This window comes from Eptatretus burgeri, chromosome 1, assembly GCF_056783735.1.
Source record: "Eptatretus burgeri isolate ZD-2024b chromosome 1, Ebu_testis_v1, whole genome shotgun sequence".
Lineage (NCBI taxonomy): Eukaryota > Metazoa > Chordata > Myxini > Myxiniformes > Myxinidae > Eptatretus > Eptatretus burgeri.
In genome coordinates, this window is record NC_140961.1 from 127,930,252 (window position 1) to 127,952,822 (window position 22,571).

Below are 22,571 nucleotides of genomic sequence, written 5' to 3' on the forward strand. Positions count from 1 at the left end.
GTGGACCAAGGTTATGTTTTCACCCCTGTTTGTCTGTGAGCAGGATATCTCAAAAAGTTTTGCACGGATTTGGACGAAATTTGGTGGACAGGTCGGGTGTGTTTCAAAGAACGATGGATTCGATTTTGGTGAAGATATGACTCCGGATCTGGATACAAAAAAAAAAAAAATTCAGTGATTCTTCACCATCAAGTGATGGGGTTAAAAAGGATATGTAGCATGATGTCCCAAAAGGTTGTGCTCGGATTACAACAAAACTAGGTGGTCGAGTTGGTCTGGTGGCAAGAACAAGCCAATTCGATTTTGTTTCCAGCCCCGTATCCAGATCCGGCCAATCGGCTGGAATCGAAACGTAACACGTTCAGCCTGGTGCTCTACCGTGTGCCCATTGTAGTTATTACTGTGATACATCTCGGGCAGTGGTTGTTTATGAAATTTCTGATACATGTAGTTCTGTGCAATTATTTGTTGTTCAGTTTCGATCACAAATATTTTTAAACGCTGTTGGAAAAAAAATTCCATGCATAATGACTTCAACCACTGAACTCGATCTTCGAGTATGCTTGACCAGGTGAACTTGATTCGGATATAAAAAGTGATGAAAATTGAGGAAGGGGAAATAATAAGGAAGGGAAATCAATTTTGAGTGGCAGCAATCTGTGGTTATGCTTGTTGCTTTGCTTTGCTTCAACTATGAAATCTTAAGAATAGTTGGTGATGTCTTGTGTGTGTGTGTGTGTTTTTGTTTTTTTTTCTTTTTCTTCAAACTGGAGCTATTATAAGAAACTGTCTTTGTGGTGAGTGTAATTACATCCTTCGTGTCCTTCTGACCACAGCTCAACAGAAATTGATGACATGATTCGCAAGTCTGCCAACCTGCTACTCACAAGGGTACTCAGCAGTGCCCTGCAGAGTCTCATCCGCAAGACACACATTGGCCTTACTGAGGTGCTGTCTTGCCCGCATTCTCTTCCTTATTGTCTTGCATTTCCAGTGTCTGGACTGATGATTAGATTTTGTGTGTGAATATGTTGGTGTTGACATTATGAAGGAAGGGGGGGGGGGGTAAAAATGTGCATGTGCTTGTTTTTTTTTCCACGTGTTTTGTGCATGTCCGTGCGGTTTCATTGTGCGCATCTATGTGCAGCAGTGTCCAGCGATGTATCGATACATCGCCAGCCGATGTGCAGCAGCTCATATCAGTATCATTTTTCACATCAATATACCTCAATGTTCCAAACTGATCAAGATTGTACTCGCTTTGCCAGGTGGTCAACAGTTCAGGAGCAAGGTCAGGTTAGGGAGTTTGAATGTGGGATCAATGAGGGGAGAGGATTCAAAGTGGTGAAGATGATGCAGAGAAGGAGTTTGGAAGTGTTGTGTGTGCAGGAGAGCAGATGGAAAGGAGACGGGGTAAGGAGGTTGGTAGGAGGATTCAAGCTGTTGCATGCTGGTGGGGATAAAAGGAGTAATGGCATGGGAATAATAGTATCAGAAGAGATCAGCAAGCAGGTGGTCAGAGTCGAAAGATGGGAGGGATGGATAGTTGCGGCATGGTTGGTGGTACAGAGGCAAATGGTTTGTGTTATGTTTATATATGGGCCACAAACGGGAAGGACTGGGTTGGACAAGCAGGAATTCAGGGACACACTGGAGAGAATGATGGGAATGGTTGAGCTGCACTTGATGCTGTACATTGCAGGGGACTTTAACATGCATGTGAGAGTAGCGGAGCTGGGTGAAAAGGAATGTGTTGGTATATTTGGTTGGGGAGCGAGAAATAGAGAGGGTCAAGTGCTGGTGGAGCTGGTGGCGAGGAATGGGATGACCAAATCTGGTTCATTCTTTCAAAAGCGAGGAAGCCAAAAGATTACCGATAGGAGTGGACAACATAGAACAGAACTTTGGTGGTGAGGAAGCCACAGTCGAGAAAGTTAACGATTGTAAGGCAGCAGCGGGCGAGCATGTTACCATGCAGCACAAGCCTTTGGTGTTTGTGGTATGGATGGAGGAAAGGAGGGAGGTTAAGAGCAGGGATAAGAAGATCATTAGGTGGGGGAAGTGTAGGAGAAATGTCATAGAGTACAAGGAGACGGTGAGAGCCAGGTATGATCAACTTAAAGAAGAAGCGTAAGGTTTGAAAAGAAGTGGAAGAAGTACAGAGAGGTATTTTGGGGAATTGCAGAAGTTTTGTGTGGAAGGACATCAGGAAAAGGTGCATCATCAAGGGATAGAAACCAGGTATGGTAGACAGAGAGAGAACATAGCAAAGGCAATTGGTGAAAGGGTTTGGAAAAGGGTAGAGAAGTGTGGAGGATGCTGTATGCAGACAATCTGGTTGTTGTGGTGGAGAGTGGGCTGGAGATGCAGGAAGTACTGGGGGGAGTGGAAGGAGGTATTTGAGATGCATGGGCTGAAGATGAGTCTGGAGAGGACTGAGGTGATGTGGGTCAGGCAGCAGAGAAAAGAAATGAATATCAGGTTAGAGGGGAAGGAGACCAGGTGGGGGAAATATGTTTGAATATCTGGGAGGAAAAGTGACCGGGAATGATAAGTCTGAAGCAGAGGTGCGGTGGAGGATTCAGGTGCGTGTGAATGCATGAAGGAGGGTGGTGGGAGTAATGGCAGAAAGATATAAATGAAATTGAAAGGGAAGGTTCTCATGTCGTGTGTAACGCCGGCCTGCCTTTATAGTCTGGAGACGGTGACACTGTCAGCGAGACAACAACAAAGGCTGCATGTTTGCGAGGGAGGTGATTGGTGTGTATATGAGCTTGACGGGGAGGTTGATGAATTTCCGGCTAAGATGAGCTGGACACTTGTAGCGGATGGGGGAAGAGAGAATGGCAAAAGGAGCGAATAGGTGGAGAGAGCGAGGTATGAGGAGGAAAAGAGGTCGACCACGCTTGAGATGGGATGATTGTGTAAGGAGGGATATCAGTAAGGTCGAAGTTGTTGAAGAGTGGAGAGAGTTGGCTGAGGACAGAGGGAGGTGGAGGAGTATCGTGGTCAAGGCAGGGCAGAACCTTGGTGCCATCGGACCTCACGCCTTATAAAGGGAATTGGAAGGAGAAGAAGAATACCGGTATCACCAAAAAAATTCGGTATGAAAGAAAAGTTCCGTTTCATACTTGTCTGGTCGTGTGAAAAGCAAGTTTTGTACAAAATACAGCACTGGGAGTCCTCGGGCTTACAAGGGGATTCTGTTCTGAACAATCGTTCACTCAGTAAGTAAATCGATCGGCCGTTGACTCGGTGTTGTAAATGGTGGCAACCATTACCTTGTTATCCGTGTTCACAAAGTTAAAATTAAGGAAAATGGCACGTTTAGGAGTTTTAATGTTTAAAGTCCACAAAGCCCAGATTAGTTTTGAGAAAGATGAGTTTCTCTGCCTTCTCAGCAGAAAGACAGTTTATTTTATCATATGATGCAGAAGCAGCACTGAACACTCTTTCCTTGTCGTTGAGGTGTAATATAAAGGGGCTGTTTTAAAGACTGCATGTGACATGTGCCCCTTTTGCTCGGGGGTACTGTCAGCCTCCCTTTGAATTGCGAAAAAGTAAATTTACTGATGCTTTGATGCACTCGAGTATGCCTGGAACATATGACGTCAAGATGTACTTGGCCAGGAGGAAGGTACAGTAGAGGTTTTAAACTTTTAACCTCAGCAGCATGTGAGCGATCACATTTTCCTTTGTACTCGCAGCTGTTTCCAAAGCAATTGGTTATTTTATATGAATCGGATGTGCTTTCGAAAGCCCGTGCCAATGCAATTATCGGCCTGTGCCGATTACTGATGCGATACCGATATCGATACTGCGAATGTCGGCATCGCGTGTGCCAATATTGGTGTGCATATAATATGTCGTCATCACATGTGCCATTTATATCTGAGCAGTACACACATGGTCAGTAAGATCATGCATTTTATTTGTTGAGAAGTGTGTGTGTGTGTGTGTGTGTATGTGTGTGTGTGTGTGTGTGTGTGTGTGTGTGTGTGTGTGTGTGTGTGTGTGTGTGTGTGTGTGTGTGTGTGTGTGTGTGTGTGTGTGTGTGTGTGTGTGTGTGTGTGTGTTTTAAACACACAGGATGCCAACGTAAAATGCACGGTGGCATTACCAGCTGTCTGTGGTCTCACCCATAAAAAAAAAAACTGTTGATATTGATGTACCAGTCCATACCGGTATGAACCCACCAATATATCGATATCGGGGAAAAAAAACAACACTGACGGAGCTCACTCGCACGTCCGTTTGCGGGTTGCACGCATTTTGTGTGTATTGTATATGGTTTGCATGTGGTTTCCACTTTGTGTTGCGTCGAGTGTTGAGTTACTTTGTGCTCGTGACCTGTGAACGTTGTGCTGTATATACACAAACGTGAGTTCACAACAGACTGGTTGTTTTGTTTTTTTGTGGCTTTTTTGCCGTCCTTGAGGATTTATTTAGTCTTCAGTGTTCAAAATAACATGCTCCAAATGGCATCCTGTTCAGCATGTTTGAGACGTGCCTGGACAAGGATCTCAGCCAGTGCCACAAATGTAAAGCTGTCTTGAGACTTGTTGACAGATTTGATCTTTGCTCGTCGCACAATTACAGCATGAGAATCATTGTACCTCTGTCATGAGCCCTTTGACCTGGATCCTTCATCGGAACCCATAAGCTGGCAGTAATTACCAGGTGTCGAACCTCTTGTCGTGAAGATGAAGGTTCAGGCCAAAATGAGGAAAAATGAGTAGTTTTATGTGGTCTTTACTCTGTAACTTAGATTGTACTTTTTCACTAATTTCCATTACAAAGGGAACTCACTTTATTTCTGGTGTCTTTACAAACAAGAATGATTTTGGAGTAAAGCTGTTTTGTTTATCTTTTTTTTCCAATTTCACAGGTTTTATTTTTGACCACCAAGGTGCACCAACTTGTCAGCATTATTTTGGTGAAGGTGGCCAATTGTGTGTGTGTGTGTGTGTGTGTGTGTGTGTGTGTGTGTGTGTGTGTGTGTGTGTGTGTGTGTGTGTGTGTGTGTGTGTGTGTGTGTGTGTGTGTGTATGTATGTATATGTATGTATGTATGTATATGTATGTATGTATATGTATGTATGTATGTATGTATGTGTATGTATGTGTATGTATGTATATATATATATATATATATATATATATATATATATATATATATATATATATATATATATATATATATATATATGTATGTATATATATATATATATATATATATATATATATATGTATGTTTTTTTGTGGCTCCACAAAGCTGCCTCCTTCCGCTGCCCTCTCACCTCCATCTCATCACTCCACCTCCTCAAATCCTCAACTGACCTCTGCCCCCTCTCTTGCCCCCCTCTCTCCCAGCACCACAGAGCCTTTTCTCCTCCTCATCCAGCCCCTCTCCAAGCTATTCTGTTGTCCCCCACACAATGAATATAGTGGTCACTTACTGACTCGTGAACCAATAATATAAACAATCTCTTATAATGTGTCATCTTCATCTTGCACACGTGTGGTTCTCATTACTGTATCATAATTCATTACTCTTTTCTAAGTCAACAGACTGCTCTCAATTCGACCTTTCATTCATACCTTGCCAAAAAAATCCAACTATTGCAGTGTTTCTTCTCTCCATTCTCTGAATTAGCCTTTATTGCATCCATCAAGAAATGTCTTTAATTGCATCTCTGACCGAAAAACTTTAAAAACCCCAGTTTGCAATGAATGTTCGCTTTCCATCAACCATTGTTTTTTTTCCAACTTTAGTGCCAACTCACCCCTCTCAACCCTCCCTCTCAAAGGAACCATCACATTCTTCTCCCTCCAAGCTTCTCTCTCACCTTTCTCAAAAACTCCCCCCTCACCTTTCTCCCACCATTCATCCCCTCACTCACCTTTCTCAAAGTTACCCCCCCCCACATCCACAAAGCTGCCCCCCTCACATCCACAAAGCTGCCTCCTTCCGCTGCCCTCTCACCTCCATCTCATCACTCCACCTCCTCAAATCCTCAACTGACCTCTGCCCCTCTCTTGCCCCCCTCTCTCCCAGCACCACAGAGCCTTTTCTCCTCCTCATCCAGCCCCTCTCCAAGCTATTCTGTTGTCCCCCACTCTTTCGACAACTCCCCTTACCTCCCCCCCCCTCCTCCCTTGTCCTACCCTCCATCCCCTGCACCCAAAGCCTCCTCCCCTCCCTCTTCATTAACAGTGTGGACCTCAAATATCCAGGGCCTTTGCTCAAACCTTACAGATCTTTCTCTACAGGTTGCCACTGACAAACCAGACATAATCTGCCTAACAAACTTTCCTCCCTCAAGACGTCCCTGACTCCCAAGTATCTCTCCCTGGTTACACCCTCCTCCGGTATGACAGACCTGAGCCTCGTCCTGGTGGTGGAGTTGCTCTCTTCATCAAAGACTCTATTCCTCACTCTCCGTGCACTGCACTCAATCCCCCACACCCCCGGGAATACCTCAAGCTACGACTTCCCTCCACTTCCACCTCATGTTTATATGTGTACTGTACCGTCCACCAAACAGTGATGGCTCCAACTACACCTCATTATCTGAAGAAAAGGACCAACTTCTATCTTCTCATCCGAACTCTCTCTTCCTCAAATGTGGTGACTTCAATTGTCATCATGCCAGTTGGCTCGGTGTGGGTACCTCTCTCACCTGTCATGCCACTTTAGCAAAAGACTTCTGCCACTCATTGGGACTGACTCAATCGGTCAACTTTCCGACCCGGATCTCAACCAATGGTACTCTATCTCTTCTGGATCTGATTTTGACAAATTTCCCTGAAAATGTCTGCTGTTCTTCCTCCTCTCCAATCATTTCTTCTGACCACGTCTTTGTCAAAGTGGACATCTCTCTGGCTGTTATCAGAGAACCACCTCAGTGCCGTCGAGTCTGGCATTTCACTCAAGCCGACTGGCAGGGTCTCCAAGCAGCCATCAAACTTCTAGACTGGTCTACGATCGCTACTTTCTCCAACATCAACTCAGCCTGGGAATTCTTTCAAAGAAACTTGCTCTCCCTCATGCACAGATTTATCCCCTCTCGTCTTCAGTTGTCCTACCCTTCCTCCCGCCCTTGTTTCACTGAAGCTTGTGGCGAGGCAGTTGTCCTGAAACACTTGCCTTTGCCTCATGGAAAGCAAACCCAGATGAGGGTAATCTCAGTTCCTTCCATGAAGCTAATAACAAGTGTGTATCTACCCTCAGGAGAGCCAGAAAACAACATCTTTCTCTCTCAAATCTGAACTCTCAAACCTCTCTCCCTCCTCCAAATCCTGGTGGTATCTAATCAAATCTGTTTCTGGTGTATGTTCCCCCTCCATCCTCTCCCTTACCTCAAATGACTGCACTGCTGATACCGCACGTGAAAAGGCTGAATGCGGAAACTCGGTGTTTGCATCAAAATCTTGTGACCAAAACCCATCACTTTCTCTACCCACCTTACCCAGTCGCACCCAACTGTCCCTGGACTCTGTGTCCTTTTCTTCTGAGAAGGTGGAGAGCTTGCTGTCAAACCTCGACTCAGATTCTGCAACCGGTCCAGACAGCATCAGCCCACGTGTCTAAAAACCTCCTCCTCTGCACTTGCTCACCCTCTCTCTGTTCCATTTACCCTCTCATTTGCTCAAGGTCATCTGCCATCTGCTTTCAAATCAGGAAGCATTACAGCCCTGCATAAAAAGGTGCAAAAACAGATCCCTGCAACTACAGACCAATCGGCCTTCTCCCAGTCATCAGCAAGGTTATGGTATCCATCATCGCTTCATACATTAAATATTTTCCCTCCACCAACGGCTTGATTTCCAATCATCAATTTGGTTTCAGATCAGGTCACTCTACCCTGGATATGCTGCTTCTGCTCTCCCAACAATGGATGGAGGTACTCAATGCCAGACATGAAATCAGAGCCATATCACTAGACATGAAACTAGGAGAATGTCAGACTTGCCAGCATTGAGGCAGCACTCTGAGAATAGCGAGAGAGATGTTGACTTTCACAAGCATGTGATCAGATGAACCAATTGGAGCAGAGCAAAAGCAGGAGATATTTGCCGGAAAGTCAGTCATCACCAAATCCAGAAGGGAGGATTTGCCATTAGGAGAGATCCGAGTGGGAATGTTCACAGATTCTGTCACCCCCATGGAGTCACGGATGTCCTTTTCTGACGTGCCATAGCTGGTGAGAGAGGTACCAACACCTCACCAAGTTGCATGGTGACAAATGAAATAACCACAAATGAGGAAGAGAGAGTTGAGATGAGTTGTTTAAAGTTTGTCCATGTCTGAGAGAGAAATGTCGATGGAGTCGTCACTGTTATGGGCACAGTACCGTATCCCATGGGGGATTACACATTTCAGAAGAAAAATTTCAAAAATGCTAATCCCCCACCTCGCCTCATCCCCTTGGAGGATTAGGTGAGCTATTTACTAAAAAATTGTGCAAAGCATCATCTATAACAAATCATCGGTCCATGCACAGTATGTTCATATAAAACTTTGTCCTGCTCGCAATGCGCTATGACGTATCTAAATCATTACAAATCTCATATGGTCACATATCGATTTACAGTTTACCAAATGTGAAGAACGCAGCTTTTAGAAATACAAAGCAACTGAATCATGCAAAATGAGTTTCCAAATGATAAAATCTTAAACTCATCACAATTTTCTTGTACGTAACGCGATGCTTCAAATTTCGTTCAGACTGGCCAAAGTCAACGAGATCCTTCTCAGTTCTCAAGATTGTTGAACTTGACGGCATGGTGCTTCGAGTGTGAGCGTTTCCTTTTCGCCTTGTTTGTCGTTGATCGCAAGGGCTCTTCAGTACGCACCCACGTCTGCAAAGTTTACCGGTTGATCATAAGCTCATCATGAGTACTCTTGTAATTTTCTTTCGCTCACGTCATCGATCAATCGCACGAAGTTTAAACTCTATGGAGTAGCTTTTCTGAGAGAGATTTCTCGCGTTTTCTTTCCGAGGCTGGTCAGCCATTGGAGATAATGGGAAAAAATAGCAGAATCGTGGGATAATGTTGCTCTCACATGATTACGTGTCGTATCTGTTCTCCTCACCGATAACTGGATTTAGCTCAAGTTCATGTATTGTGCATTCATAAAATGAACCAAAGCCTGATTTGTGGTATGCTGCAACGTGGTGCATTTCCGGAATCAATACGGTGCAAAATCGTGGGATCTCCGCTCTCATTATGTACCAGTAATACCACTACTGTTTTACCTACCTCACTTAATCCCCCATGGGGGTTTTACTGTTTCCGGAAGAAGAAAAAAATTCAAAAATGCTAATTCCCCACCTGGCTTAATCCCCCGTGGGGGGTTGTGTGAGGTAATACGGATGAACAAGAGGTGGGAGCGGAGGGGAAGTCTCAGCCAGAGATACTCCTGGGGGTTGGGAGGTGTAAAGTCAGTCCAAGGGCAGTGAGAAATTGAGTTTTTGATCCAAAGTGCAACTCTACCACCCGGCGTGATTCAGGATTATCAAATCGGAGGAGATGGTAGCCGGGAGAGCCACGAAGGATTCTGTAAAACAGATGGTGTCAAATTTATTGGCAGCGGTCTGTATTGAGAGATTTGTCAGGTTAAAGCAGAGACCTCAGATGTTTGAGGTCCACACAGTTTGAGATAGGCAGGATGAATCATTGGGATGGTGCAGGATGGGGAGAAAGGCTTTGTGGGGAGTAAGGTGATTTTTTGGGAGGCGAAGGTTTGAGTGTGTGGGACGCAGGTGAAGGCTTGACTGTGTGGTGTGGGGAATGTTTTGGAGGGTGAGGTGAGGAGGAAGCATTGCTAGGGTGGGGTGTGGAAAGAGGCAGAAAGGTGGACATGAAGCTTTGAGGGGTGGTGTGGGGGCGATTGCTTTTCCTGATTCCATATTCCCGATTTTAACAGACTGAGATAAAGGTTACGGGATGGGACATGAGAATACTTGGTACATGCTTAGAGAAACGCTGTACTGTACGGGTTGTGGGGACGAGGAGCAGAGCAGGCAAAAAAGAAACCTTCAGCATTCTTGAAAATAATTTGAAGTGGTTCGGAACTACCACAAATCATATGATGTGCAAGTGCAGCAGGTATTAAGGAGGGTTTGTGAGTATTGCACCCAACCCCTCCCCATCTCCCACCAAATACTGTGCAAGCCACCAACTGTCTTCCAAGTGTTTTGGGTTTCTTTCATGCAAAGGCTTGACCATACATTTGAGCGAGAGAACTCATAATAACATTTATCAGACCAATCCGAGTCCTTGTCAGATTCATCCTGTTCTTCCAATATTGTTTTTTTCAGCAAATTGCACTTGTTCTGAGATTTTAGACTCTGTCAAGTACATTGCGAGATCTGCCTGCACATTGGTGTCCTCTATCTGTGTGCGATCCACATCCTTGGAATATGTCCTGCCTCAGATAATTGGTTCACCTGAATGTGAGAATTTTGGTGGCGGCTTCCTTCGATTTTTCTTCTTCAGGATGCTGCCACCTGGAAGGAAGTGGTGCATCTGTCTGGTTATCTATATGCAAGATCAAGAAAAAGTGCCTTATTGTGGTATTTCTCAGTAGGTGATAGTCAGCAACATTTCGGTGTCTGTTATCACTGCTGTTCCAGACATCATATTTCCAGACATATTTGGGTTTATAACATCCTTTGTACGATATAATGCCCTGTTTAGCTTTTAGCTTCTCGCTGCACGTTTCTCTGACGTCTGGCTAATTGTGCTGGTAGAAATGACTTGCTAACACTTCAGTCTGCTAGTTGCCATATTATCTGTACACAGGCATATAAGCGGTGGTGCAGCCAATGCTCAGAGATTGCCACCATTGACCGACACTTCTCAGATTGATCAGAAGTTTTGTCATCTTCGGCAATGGGAGCATCGATGCACTTAAAACACAATTACCTTGCACTTCTGTGGACACCGTACATGTTTACTGCCGTTCTTAGAACTTTTTGAACATCTACGAAGGATTCGTGGTTAGGTTAAGCTGTCTTTCACGGATGAAATTGGTAATCGTCCTTAGTTCGTAACCAGTGTGTTATAAGCAATCTACTTTTCACCACTCCACTTCACTACAAAGAAGCAATCTACTTTTCACCACTCAAGTGTCTATTCGTGCAAATCAAAGATCATTCACTTCTAACGCGGATCGTTGGACTCCGGCTTGTGACAGAATAACTGCTTGCATTGTGGTTGTAGCTATCACGTCGTTGCCATCCATGAGACAATATTGTAAGAGGTGCACATTAAACTCGAGAAACGACAGGAAGCAGGAACAGAAGAGAGCAACATCACGTCACATCCCATTGTAAGCTCAATGACCGCTGTTCGAACAATAAAATAATTATGTCGGTATGAATGTTCGACAGTTTAGAACATACCTTTTTGTGCTGCCGGAAGGAAGTAGTTTGCAATAGACCCCATTTTTCTTCATTTTCTCAGCTTTATTTCAAACCACTGCAAAGCAAGATCGGTCGCCTATTGAAGCAGAAACAACCCAAAACATGCGGGTGTGTCTTATCACCGAAAGAACCAAAATTAACTGTCTAATCAACGAAGTAACCAAAGTGGACCCTCTTGGAGTTAGTGCTGTACTAACTTTTGGAGTTTTGGAGTTACTGTGTCTGAAAGGTCACCAAAAAGCCTCATAATTGCTTTTATATGTATATATGTATATAAAAAGCCTCAAGTCGTGTGCTGTGTTGCTCTTATTCGAGTGATGTGTCTTTCCACGCATGGCTCCCATGGGTTAAACGTTCAAAAAACTGGATTGTTAATCTGCCAAATGCTGCAAGATATCCCTTATTCGAGGGAAACTGAGTGGGAACACATAACAAACAAAAAAGCAATTGTGAAGGAAGAAATCTTTATTATTCCCCTTGCCAGAGGAGAGGGTATTGAATTTCAGTCTGTTTGTCTGTCTGTATGTCTATCTGCACAGAACATGAGTATGTATTCATTATTTAAGACCTGACAGACGCATCAGAACCTTTGAGACTCTGGGAACCCCTAAGACCCTTCAGAATCCTCACACTCTTTAAGACCCTCGAGAACCCAAACACTGTTGAAGATCCTTTAGACTCCTCATACCCGTAAGACCCTCAAGACCCTTTAGACCCCTTCAGACAATTCCAATCTTTTTGACGTTAAATTACACCCTTTCGGCCCCTTCAACCTTTAAAGACTCTTTTGACCATTTTGACCCTTTAAACCTTTTCAGACCTTTCCACCTTTCGACCTTGAGACTTTCAGACCATTTGACCTTTCCAACTTTTCAGACCTTTACACATTCACAACTCGACCATTTATGCCTTTTCATTTGCAATCAACAACATTTCATTTTGTATTTGCCACACAAAATACACCACACAAAACAAGTCTTGGCGAGGGTCTTCAATCTCTGATTTCCCTTTCTTGTTTGTCTTGTATCTGGAACCATATAGTACTGCAGCATAGCAAACCAATTGTTCGACTTTTCATAAAAGCACCAAAATTGGTACATATGTTGACTAATGTATTCCGAACAATTCTGGATATGGAGCCACTCAAGATTTTGCCTTGGTCAGCTTTGGCCATTTCCAAAAATGACCGCCATTCTACTTTAACAACATGGGATATCTGTCATTGTTATTCTCTTTGTAGGTTTACAATGATCTACAATGAGTTCAAGGCAGGCCACTTCACAGTGCAAAATACCAAGAGGGCATTCTCAGCAATTCCTCTTGACCAAGCGCATGAACAAAACAATGCCCGTGTCAAGGGTGACGGAGGTGCCGTTGGCCTGGCGGACAATCCCAGTGCTCTGAGGCGCTGGATGGTCGCCGGACCCGAGGTGGCCAGAGTGATCATGGAGTCTGAGGAGGCGAACATGCATCCAAATGCCAATGAGGAGACGCGTCACCATGAAGAAACACCGCGTGCACAGGAAGCATTTGCCAAAGATGTACAATGACTTGTGGCTGTCATTGAAGAGCTGGGGAATCCCTTCGAGGAGGATAGTCCAGCTTTGCCGGTCCAAGACACCAAGGAGATTGCCGATCCTGCAGTGATTGCAACAGTTCGCACTGCCAAGCAGATTGGACAAGAACAGTTTCAGGCATACTCAAAGGATTGCCTCATCGACAGAACCAAGACTAATCACGAACCTATAAAGAGGAACAAACTCACCCTCTTCGGAACAGACAGAAGACCAAAAGCACCCAAAGGAAAGGAAGCATCTGTGAAGAATGATATGGCCTTATTTGCAAGGCCCTACATAATAGAGAGCCTTTTCATGGTCAATTTACTGAATTTTACACTTTCCTTATATCTACCACCAATACAATAAGAAAATGAGAGCATATAGCCAATTTCGCTAAAGTAGAATGGTGGCCATTTTGGAAAATGGTCGCCGAAGCTGACCAAGGCACAATCTTGGGTGGCTCCATATCTAGAATTGTTCGGAATACATTATTCTACATGTGTACCAATTTTGGTGCTTTGATGCAAATTTGAACAATTGATCTGAAATATCAGGCTATGCTGCAGGACTAATAGAATTAACCCATTGTAGGTGTCTATCCAAAGTGATAGGTGGTTTGTTAACTCAATCTCCTTATGTTGCCTACAGCTGGTGCAGATAATCATCAACACGACCTATCTCGAACAGTCCTGCAAACACTTGGAAGAGTTTGTTACTGACATCACCAATGTCTCACCTGAGACCGTGCACACAACAAAACTCTATGGAACCTCTACGTTTAAGGTGCGTTCTGCCAATCTGATATTTGTATTTGTTTGATGATATTCTTTGTTTGCTTTTTACATTGTTTGAAGTAACACTTTTCAAATAGGCTTTTATCGATAAATATAGTGTCTTGTACAATTTACAGATTCTAAAGCTGGTCTATAGAGATGGAATTGAAAAGTTTTTAACTCGAGAGCATTTTGTTGTGACACTGGGGAGATTTGATGTTGATTGCAATGCTGGAGTTGCACAGTATTTCAGAGCTATCCTTTCAATCTCTGTACAAATGCCATTGTATGAAATGAAAAAAACCAACAGCAACAAAAAATAACGTTTCAACTCCACACAAAACACGAAGTCATTTGGAATTTCAAACAACAGAATCTGAAATTAAAATTTACATAAAATTTACAAAACTCGCTTATGATCGAGGAACTACTTTATTTCAGTTGAATGTTATATTTTGAACATGCATCGGAACATGAATCGGTACAGGAAGCTGCAAGTGTACCTGTACAATATAAATATCTTCCGAGAATTTACCTGGCCTCCCGATTTATTAATTACGGACACAGCATTTCACGACCAAGCAGTAATATGAGAATTACATGCCTATTAGTTTGGTTATAAGCCTTGAAAACTCGGGCGAAAACCACTGAGGCCTTTGAACCCTCAGAGTTATGCTGACCGAAAAAGATAGCGGTGATTTCTGGACGGCTGGAGGGAAAAGCATGGCCTGGTTAATGGGCTGTGCTTGTGATGCTGAGGCAGAGGGGGGGGGGGGAAGCGTGGCCTGTAGAATGGGCTGCACTTGTGATCCACAGACACAAACAGCTATATATATATATATATATATATATATGTGTATATATATATATATATATATATATATATATATATATATATATATATATATATATATATATATATATATATATATATATATATATATATTGTTACGGTTGTGGAAATTCACAGAGCACCATATAGGTCCTCAGATCAGTTATGTCGATAAGTCTGTGTTCAGATAGAGTTCGCCACCGATGTTTAACGGACAATTATTCGTGTGCCGGGCTGTGATCTTTGAGTTAGCCGTTATTCTTTGGCTATCGTTATTTTGGACCAACCACTTCACAACAACCACCTCCACCACCAACATCGCTCTCATCAACCGCTTCACAACAACCACCTCCACCACCAACATCGCTCTCATCAACCGCTTCTCAACAACCACCTCCACCACCAAAATTGCTCTCACAACCGCCTTCACACAACCACCTCCTCCACAACCGTCTTCACACAACCACCTTCACAATGCCAACCACAACCACCTTCACAACGCCAACCACAGCCACTATCTGCGAAACCACATCTCCCCCAAAAACCAACAACGAACAACATCGCTTCACCTTCAACTCCGCAAACGCTGCCATCTTTGCGCCGGCCACGGCGAGATCGCTGCAAACGTGGGGGTTTCCTCGTTGTGCAGGGCCGGTGATCTCCACAACGTCCGCTCTCCTTTGTGGGCGCCAGTGACTGTGATTTCAACCATGTCCGCTCACTCCAAGCTTTGCCTTGGAATTCGGATCAGGAGATCGAGGAGAGCGGAGCCAGTGAAGGTCAGAGGTGAAAGAGCGGAGATCAAACGTCGCCTCACGAACCCTATAAAAAGGCGCGCAGAGCGCCAAGTGAGCTGAGTCGGTCGGGGTTTGGAGTTGTGTGAAGAGCAAGGTTCGAGTCCTGTGGAGGGTAGCGGAGGTCTGGGTTTGCCGCGAGGAGACGGGAGCTGAGAGCGTGGCCAAGCCAGCCGTGCCGCGCAGAACTGCGCGTTTTTGTGCGGGACGTGGGGAGAGCCGGAGAGAGGTCGCCAGCCAGCACCGACCGGTCCGAGGTGATCAGGCTTCGGGACAGTCCGAGCGGCGCTGAGGGACGGACGGGCTCTTAAAGAGAGCATCAACTCCAAGAGAGCAAAAGACCCGTTCATTCCTCTGAGGCGCTGCCGGCTGGGCCCGAATCACCAGGCCATCAAACGAGGCCTGGGCCGGACCGCGGTCACGACAGCTGCCGTGAGGATGGGACGTCGCGGATCGCCTCAGCGAGGCACCTCAAAGGTGAAGGTAACCAGCCCGGCCTCGCGGAGCTTCTGCATCACTGCTCCGTGAAATAAAGACCCAATAGGTCCAGTCTTCCCCTCGTCTTTCCTGGGGTTTTTCTTTGTTTCTTTTGAATGAACGTTGTGGCGCCATGTCCGTACGTAGAACTGTATAAGTGTACGTAATTAATAGAACGGTGGTAGTTCTTTTTCTTGCTCGCGTCTTGCCCCTACCCCCATTCATTACGTGCTTGTACATTGCATTGCTTTTGTTTGCCTCACCTGATTGCATACATGACTGCATATGTGTTGTGTGTGTGCAAATAAATGTGCTGGTGTGAATGTTAACCCGTTCGTTGCGTCCTCTTCCCTTAATTGAGCTGCCGTTCTGCGTTCGGAATATAGTTGGTTTTTAAATAGCCTAAAATTACCAAACCTGTCCGTCTGGCGCGATCTCACATAGCCGATGCTGTTCATTCGACCACAGAGCACCCGCATGCAGAAAGTAGCGACAATCCGTCCGGCAGTTTCAGAGGAGAAACGTCAAATTACGCGCAGACGTTAACAGAAATAATATATAGGATATTTGAGAGAGATGTTTTGACACAGTACCTGTGATTCGATTGTAGAACAATTTATATTTTTTATTTTTAATCAAGATTTTGTGATGTTTGTTGAGGGAAGAGGTCTTGAAGTGTGATTGATTGAAGAGAGCGACAAAGTATTTTACAGGTGTTAACTTGAAGTGCGATTTTTATCGCCCGTGGAAAGATCGAGTGTGTTCAGGGAATTTCTGGCTGCTTCCGGATATAGAGCAATGTTTTGGTGACCAGGACTTTCTGACACCATCTGGATTTTGAACCATCTCATTTTTAATTATATTATCGAGGGAGGAACCTTCAGTAAGGTTTTTGAGCCGAGTGTTTCGAAAAGCAGAGCGGAGTGAAGGGACAGTCACCATTTGCTTTCTCAAGTGGTGTGTTTGGGTGTTGATTTGTTTATCCTTTCAATCAACTGCACCCAACTGTCTGTTGCACATCGTTCGATCAAAGAAACCTTCATTTTGTGATGCTGGAATTTGCGAAGTTTCCATGAATGATTATTCTTGCTTCCATGATCACCATGAAAAATTTCTACTCTTGCAGAACTTTCTTCTTCTTTTTTCAAAATGGAATGACTTTCACATCTGTTTCTATGCTTTTACGTCTCGATCTTAAGCCAACATCCTATTTGTTAGCTCAACTGGAACGTAGTTCCAGGGAGGTTGTGGGATGGTGCGTCGTCCGTCCATCCAGAAATGCTTGTAACTTCTTCTCTGAAACTACCGACACAATTTCGATGAAATTTGCCACAACCTTCATCACGCTGTGTACCAGTTTGCTCATGCCATTAAAAAATTATCTGGCCCGAGAGAAGGGTCTGTGGGAGTTTACCCCCCAAAATAGGTATTTGCTTTCTTCTCAGAAACTACACACGCAATTCGAATGAAACTTGACCACAACTTTCATCACAGTTTACCAACATTTGTTCATGATATTTGACAAAATCAGCGCCTGAGGTGTCACACCACCAAAAGAGTTACACCACATGGCTAAAAGAATGCGGACACCTCTTTTATTTAGTGGATGCGTTTATTTCAGACACCCATTGCTGACAGGTGTATAAAATCAAGCACACAGCCATGCAATTTCCATAGACAAACATTGGCAGTAGAATGGACTGTACTGAAGAGCTCGGTGACTTTCAACGTGGCACCGTCAGAGGATGTCACCTTTCCAACAAGTCAGTTCATCAAATTTCTGCCCAGCTCGCTGCCCCGGTCAACTGTAAGTGTTGTTATTGTGAAGTGGAAACGTCTAGGAGCAACAACAGCTCAGCCGTGAAATGGTCGACCACACAAGTTTGCAGAACGGGACCACCAAGTGCTGAAGCGCGAAGCGTGGAAAATTTGTCTGTCAGTTGCAGCACTCACCACCAAGTTCCAAACTGACTGGAGGCAACGTCAGCACAAGCACTGTTCATCGAGAGCTTCAGGAAATGTGTTTCCATCATAGCCGAGCAGCCGCACACAAGCCTGAGGTCACCATGCGCAATGCCAAGCATCAGCTGGAGTGGTGGAAAGCTCACCGCTATTGGACTCTGGAGCAGTGGAAACATGTTCTCTGGAGTGATGAATCACACTTCACCATCTGGCAGTCTGCCAGAAGAATCAAGAGTTTGGCGGATACCAGGAGAACACTACCTGCCCGAGCGCATAGTGCCAACTGTAAAGTTTGGTGGAGGAATAATGGTCTGGGGCTGTTTTTCATTGTTTGTGTGAGGCCCTTTAGTTCCAGTGTAGGGAAATCTTAACTCTCCAGCATACTTTGACATTCTAATCGATTCTGTGCTTCCAACTTTGTGGCAACAGTTTGTGGAAGGCCCTTTCCTGTTTCAGCATCACAAAGCAAGGTCCATGCAGAAATGGTTTGTCGAGTTCGATGTTCGATGTGCACAGAGCCCAAACCTCAAACCCCATCGAACACCTTTGGGATGAATTGGAATGCCGACTGTGAGCCAGACCTAATCACCCAACATCAGTGCCCGACCTCACTAATGCATTTTTGGCTGAATGGAAACAAATCCCCACAGCAATGTTCCAAAATCTAGTGGTAAGCCTTCCCAGAGGAGTGGAGGCTGTTATAGCGGCAAAGAGGGGGACCAACTCCATATTCATGCCAATGATTTTGGAATGAGATGTTGGACGAGTAGGTGTCCACATACTTTTGGCCATGGATGTGGTGTATTTGTTTTCTTGTCAGAAACGACACACAATTTTGATGAAACTTGACCACAACTTTCATCACCTGTGATGTATATAAGTTTGTTCGCACAATTAAAAAAAAATTGTGGTCTTCGGGGATTTATGGAGGGAGGGGTTGGGGCTGCCCCCCCAAAAATAGGTATTTTGCTATAACATTGGTTCATTGGTACATTTGCTGATTCTGCCTCATATTGGTGGTATAATGTGGGGTTGACTTCCTCCTCAGTATCATCATTCTACTAGGTGAGCGCACGGGTGTTGCCGCCCTATGGTTTTACCCTCACCGAAGGATTCGGAGAGGATGTTGCATTTGGGTCTGTCTGTTTGTTTGTCTGTCAGTCTGCCTGTCTGCCTGTATGCCTGTCTGCCTGTATGCCTGTCTGTCTGTCTGTTTGTCTGCACAAAACTTTCGTTTCACCATTTCTTTCACATTTCTTTAATTTCAGAATTTCACAGAATTTCACCATAGCTGCAACTACTCATGTATAATGTTTCAATGATAATTATGACGTCATGGGCCAGCTGGTGTGGCAGCCATATTGGAAAAATGGAAAAACTTTGGACCTCTGTATCTCTGAAACCGCACCAAGGAAAAAAATTGAACCTTAGCACACGGCAAGTACTCCTCATTGGAAATGAGTGATTTTTTTGTTTTTTTAATGTCATAAGTGCCCTTGTTATAACATCTTAATTGCATATGTAGAACACCACGTCCGATCAGGATGAAATTTTTTGAGGGTAATCTCAGGATAAAATGGTCCACAGAAAAAAAAAAATAATGTCGTCGTCTGTCATGTGATTCGGCAGCCATATTGTTTAAAAATAATAATAATAACCTTCAAAATCTCTGAAGTGGCTGAACAGATCGAGGCGAAACTTTGCTCATATGACCACCTGCCCATGAGTAACAAAAGTCACACATATGACATAATAGGTCGCATGGTTTGGCCGCCATATTGGATTTACCTGAAAACCCATAAAAATACACCACTCTAAAGAAGTCGTGGTGAGGGTTTGCAATCTCCGATTGCTCTTTTTCTTGTTGTGTACTTGTTTTGCATGGACTATCTTGTTTATACGCTGCCGAAACAAAGGTAGTGCAATAATAATTCGGCACCCTTGTTTGTAACAAGTAACAATATACATGTTTATGAAGGAAAGGAAACAACATCCAATGAATATTTTGTTGTGTTGTGCAGGATGCCCGGCACACAGCCGAGGAGGAGATCTACACAAAACTTAATCAGAAGATTGACGAGTTTCTGCAACTTGCGGATTATGACTGGATGCTGGTTGAACCGCTTGGCCATGCCAGTGACTACCTCGTGGACCTCATAAACTTCCTCCGCAGCACTTTTGCAGTCTTCACGCACCTGCCTGTAAGTTCTGTACACCTCCATTTTGCTTTGGAAGTGGAATATATCACTGAGGAATGTGGCATTATTGAATAGTGGTGATTGTTGGTAAGAAAATACTAAAGGCAATCCTTGTTTTGTTCCTTACGAAATCTAAAGATTTCGTAAGTATAATGATGACTTCCGTTTCTGTTTGTTTGTTTGTGTGTTTGTTTGTTTGTTTTTAGGCACGATAACTCGAGAACGGAAGAAGCTACCAATGTCAAATTATGCCACGTGATTCAGGAGGGTGATGGCTAGTGCTGATTAGATTTTCATCAAAATCAGCCAAAGGTCAAGGTCACAGTGAGGTCAAACATAATTCCGTAAATTAATGTGGAGAAATGGAGTATTTTTGCTTCGCTCGACGTTACTAGTTCGTTTTAACTTCGATTTTCATTTTGTCTTCGGTTTTTGCGATCACTTGGGACGCTTAAAACTCGGTTGTCGAAATTCTGGTAAAAATCGGATGTTTTGCAGACGTTTTAAGATGTAGAAAAAATATTTCACTCGACGCGTCACGGGTCGTCCCATGATGCAGTGCGCTCTAGCAGATGTGTCGTTGAGTCACGTTAAGGTTTTGCGTGTGCGCGCTGACGGTGTTTTCGATAAATATGGTGTTTAAAAGTCATTTTTTTTATCCCAATAAAGGTTATCGTCGCATTCCTGACTCGCTGAGCCGTCGGATTATGTAAAGATTATTGGTGGATGGCCGAATATTACGGTTTTGTGACTTTGATAAAATAATATTGAATAATTGTGTGGAGAAATGGAGATTTTTGCTTCGCTCGACGTTACGATTTTTGATGGTTTAGTACAGAATCATCGTAGAAACTTCTAGTTTGCGTCGCTACCTTCTCTAGAGACAGCTTTTATTAGACAAGGTCAGAGGTCAAGTTGACGATTTCATAAGTACCAATCTATGACTGCTTGTTTTGTTTTTGAAGGGATAATCGAATTGAATGGAGTTTATGGCATCTCTTCTTGCTTGTAATAGCTTTTGAGCACAGCAAAATGTTGCGTCTGTGTGTGTGTGTGTGTGCGCTTGGTAAATGAACTTCTTTCATAGGATTATGAGGCAATTTGTGAAACAATTATCGAATTTGGCTTTGCAATGACGAATATCGTTTTATACAGGATTATTAAATGGATCAAATGGTGACCCGCAAGTATCCCACTCTCGTCACTTGATATTGTTACGTTTGAGGGGGGGGTATGCATTCAAAGGGTAATTAGGATGTTTAATTAGGTATGCCATGCTGTTCGAGTTTACCAGGATCTCGATGTAATAAGTAGCAATTCAGTGGTGATAAGTTGTCTAGTAAATGTTCATTTCTTCAAGGGGGCAATGATAGTTGTCACGTAATTAGATAGGAACACGGGATAGGGTAAGTGTGTCTGCGTAAACCCCTTTTAGTAGTCCCTGGTGGCTGGCCGTGACGTCACAGGGCAGTGCTGCGGATGGCTCCGCCCCGTGATCACGATTGGCGGAAGGCGACGGCGGTGGGCCAATAAAACGGCTCAATTGGAAGTGACGAGGACGGGAGGATAAAAAGGTTCTGTTCGGGGTCGAAAAGGAAGAGGAAGAAGATCGGGACAAAAAGATCGTTTTGTTTTTTGGTGTGGAGGCTGTTGCGCGGGAAGCGTACTTGTTGTTGTGCTGATTCAATCGTGTTCTTCATCGTGTCTTGGAGCCTTGCTGAGCCTCGTGCCTCACCTTGGTTGGCTCTGGGGTTCTGCTGACTCGGAGTATGGGGTCGAACAGCGGGCGGACCTGCCTCCCTCTCCTGCTCGCAATTTGGCGCCAGAACTGGTTCCCTGGCGGCTGTGAGCGGACTTGGGCCAGGACCAGGAGGTCGACAGCACCACGGTTTCTCCTGCCCCCCCCCCCCTGACGAGAGCAAGGCCAGCTCGTCCGATGCTGATCCAGGGACAGTTGCGTCCACACCATGGTCCAGCCTGACCACCAGAAATAGCTACGTTTTGTGTGTGTGTGTGTGTGTGTGTGTGTGTGTGTGTGTGTGTGTGTGTGTGTGTGTGTGTGTGTGTGGGTGTGTGTGTGTGTGTGTGTGTGTGCGAGGGTGTGTGTGTGTGTGCGTGTGTGGGTGTGCGTGTGTGTGTGTGTGTGTGTGTGTGTGTGTGTGTACTTGGCGCCTTAGAGGGTTTGAGATCTGTATATTCATTGGAATTGTCTGTCTTTTCCCCACGCCCGATCCCACACCATCCCGTCGAATCGCCCCGGATCCCGTTTCTTGCCGAGTCTTGTTATTTCTGGTTAATAATAACAAATAAACATCATCAACTCGGTGAAAAGTGACTCGTGCCACCTTCCTCGTCCCGTTTGCGGTAGAGCGATTAGAACCGCCATGTTTGGGTTATAAATAAATAAACCGCCTCCATCGTTTCGGCTCATTCTACGTTGGCGGGACTGTTCAAGTCCCGTGGACGTCACATTGGTGTCAGGGTGTTGGATGTTCGAACCCCTCTAAATTATATTTGGTATCGGGAGAATATACCAAGATTA

The 22,571-nt window shown here is 44.4% G+C and overlaps 1 protein-coding gene across 12 annotated transcripts in view; it reads left to right on the forward strand.

The window, feature by feature from the left end:
• Positions 1-22,571, forward strand: part of LOC147035384 (exocyst complex component 6B-like) — a 290,908-nt gene that overhangs the window by 165,198 nt on the left and 103,139 nt on the right. For 11 of the 12 annotated variants that reach the window (XM_085897305.1, XM_085897314.1, XM_085897321.1 and 8 more), the window contains 3 exons: positions 837-948; positions 13,642-13,776; positions 19,853-20,032. In XM_085897305.1, the coding sequence (XP_085753431.1) occupies positions 837-948; positions 13,642-13,776; positions 19,853-20,032 (427 nt within the window). Of the gene's footprint in view, positions 1-836; positions 949-13,641; positions 13,777-19,852; positions 20,033-20,235; positions 20,260-22,571 lie in introns of those variants that run through there. The other variant, XM_085897393.1, reaches the window with a different exon arrangement.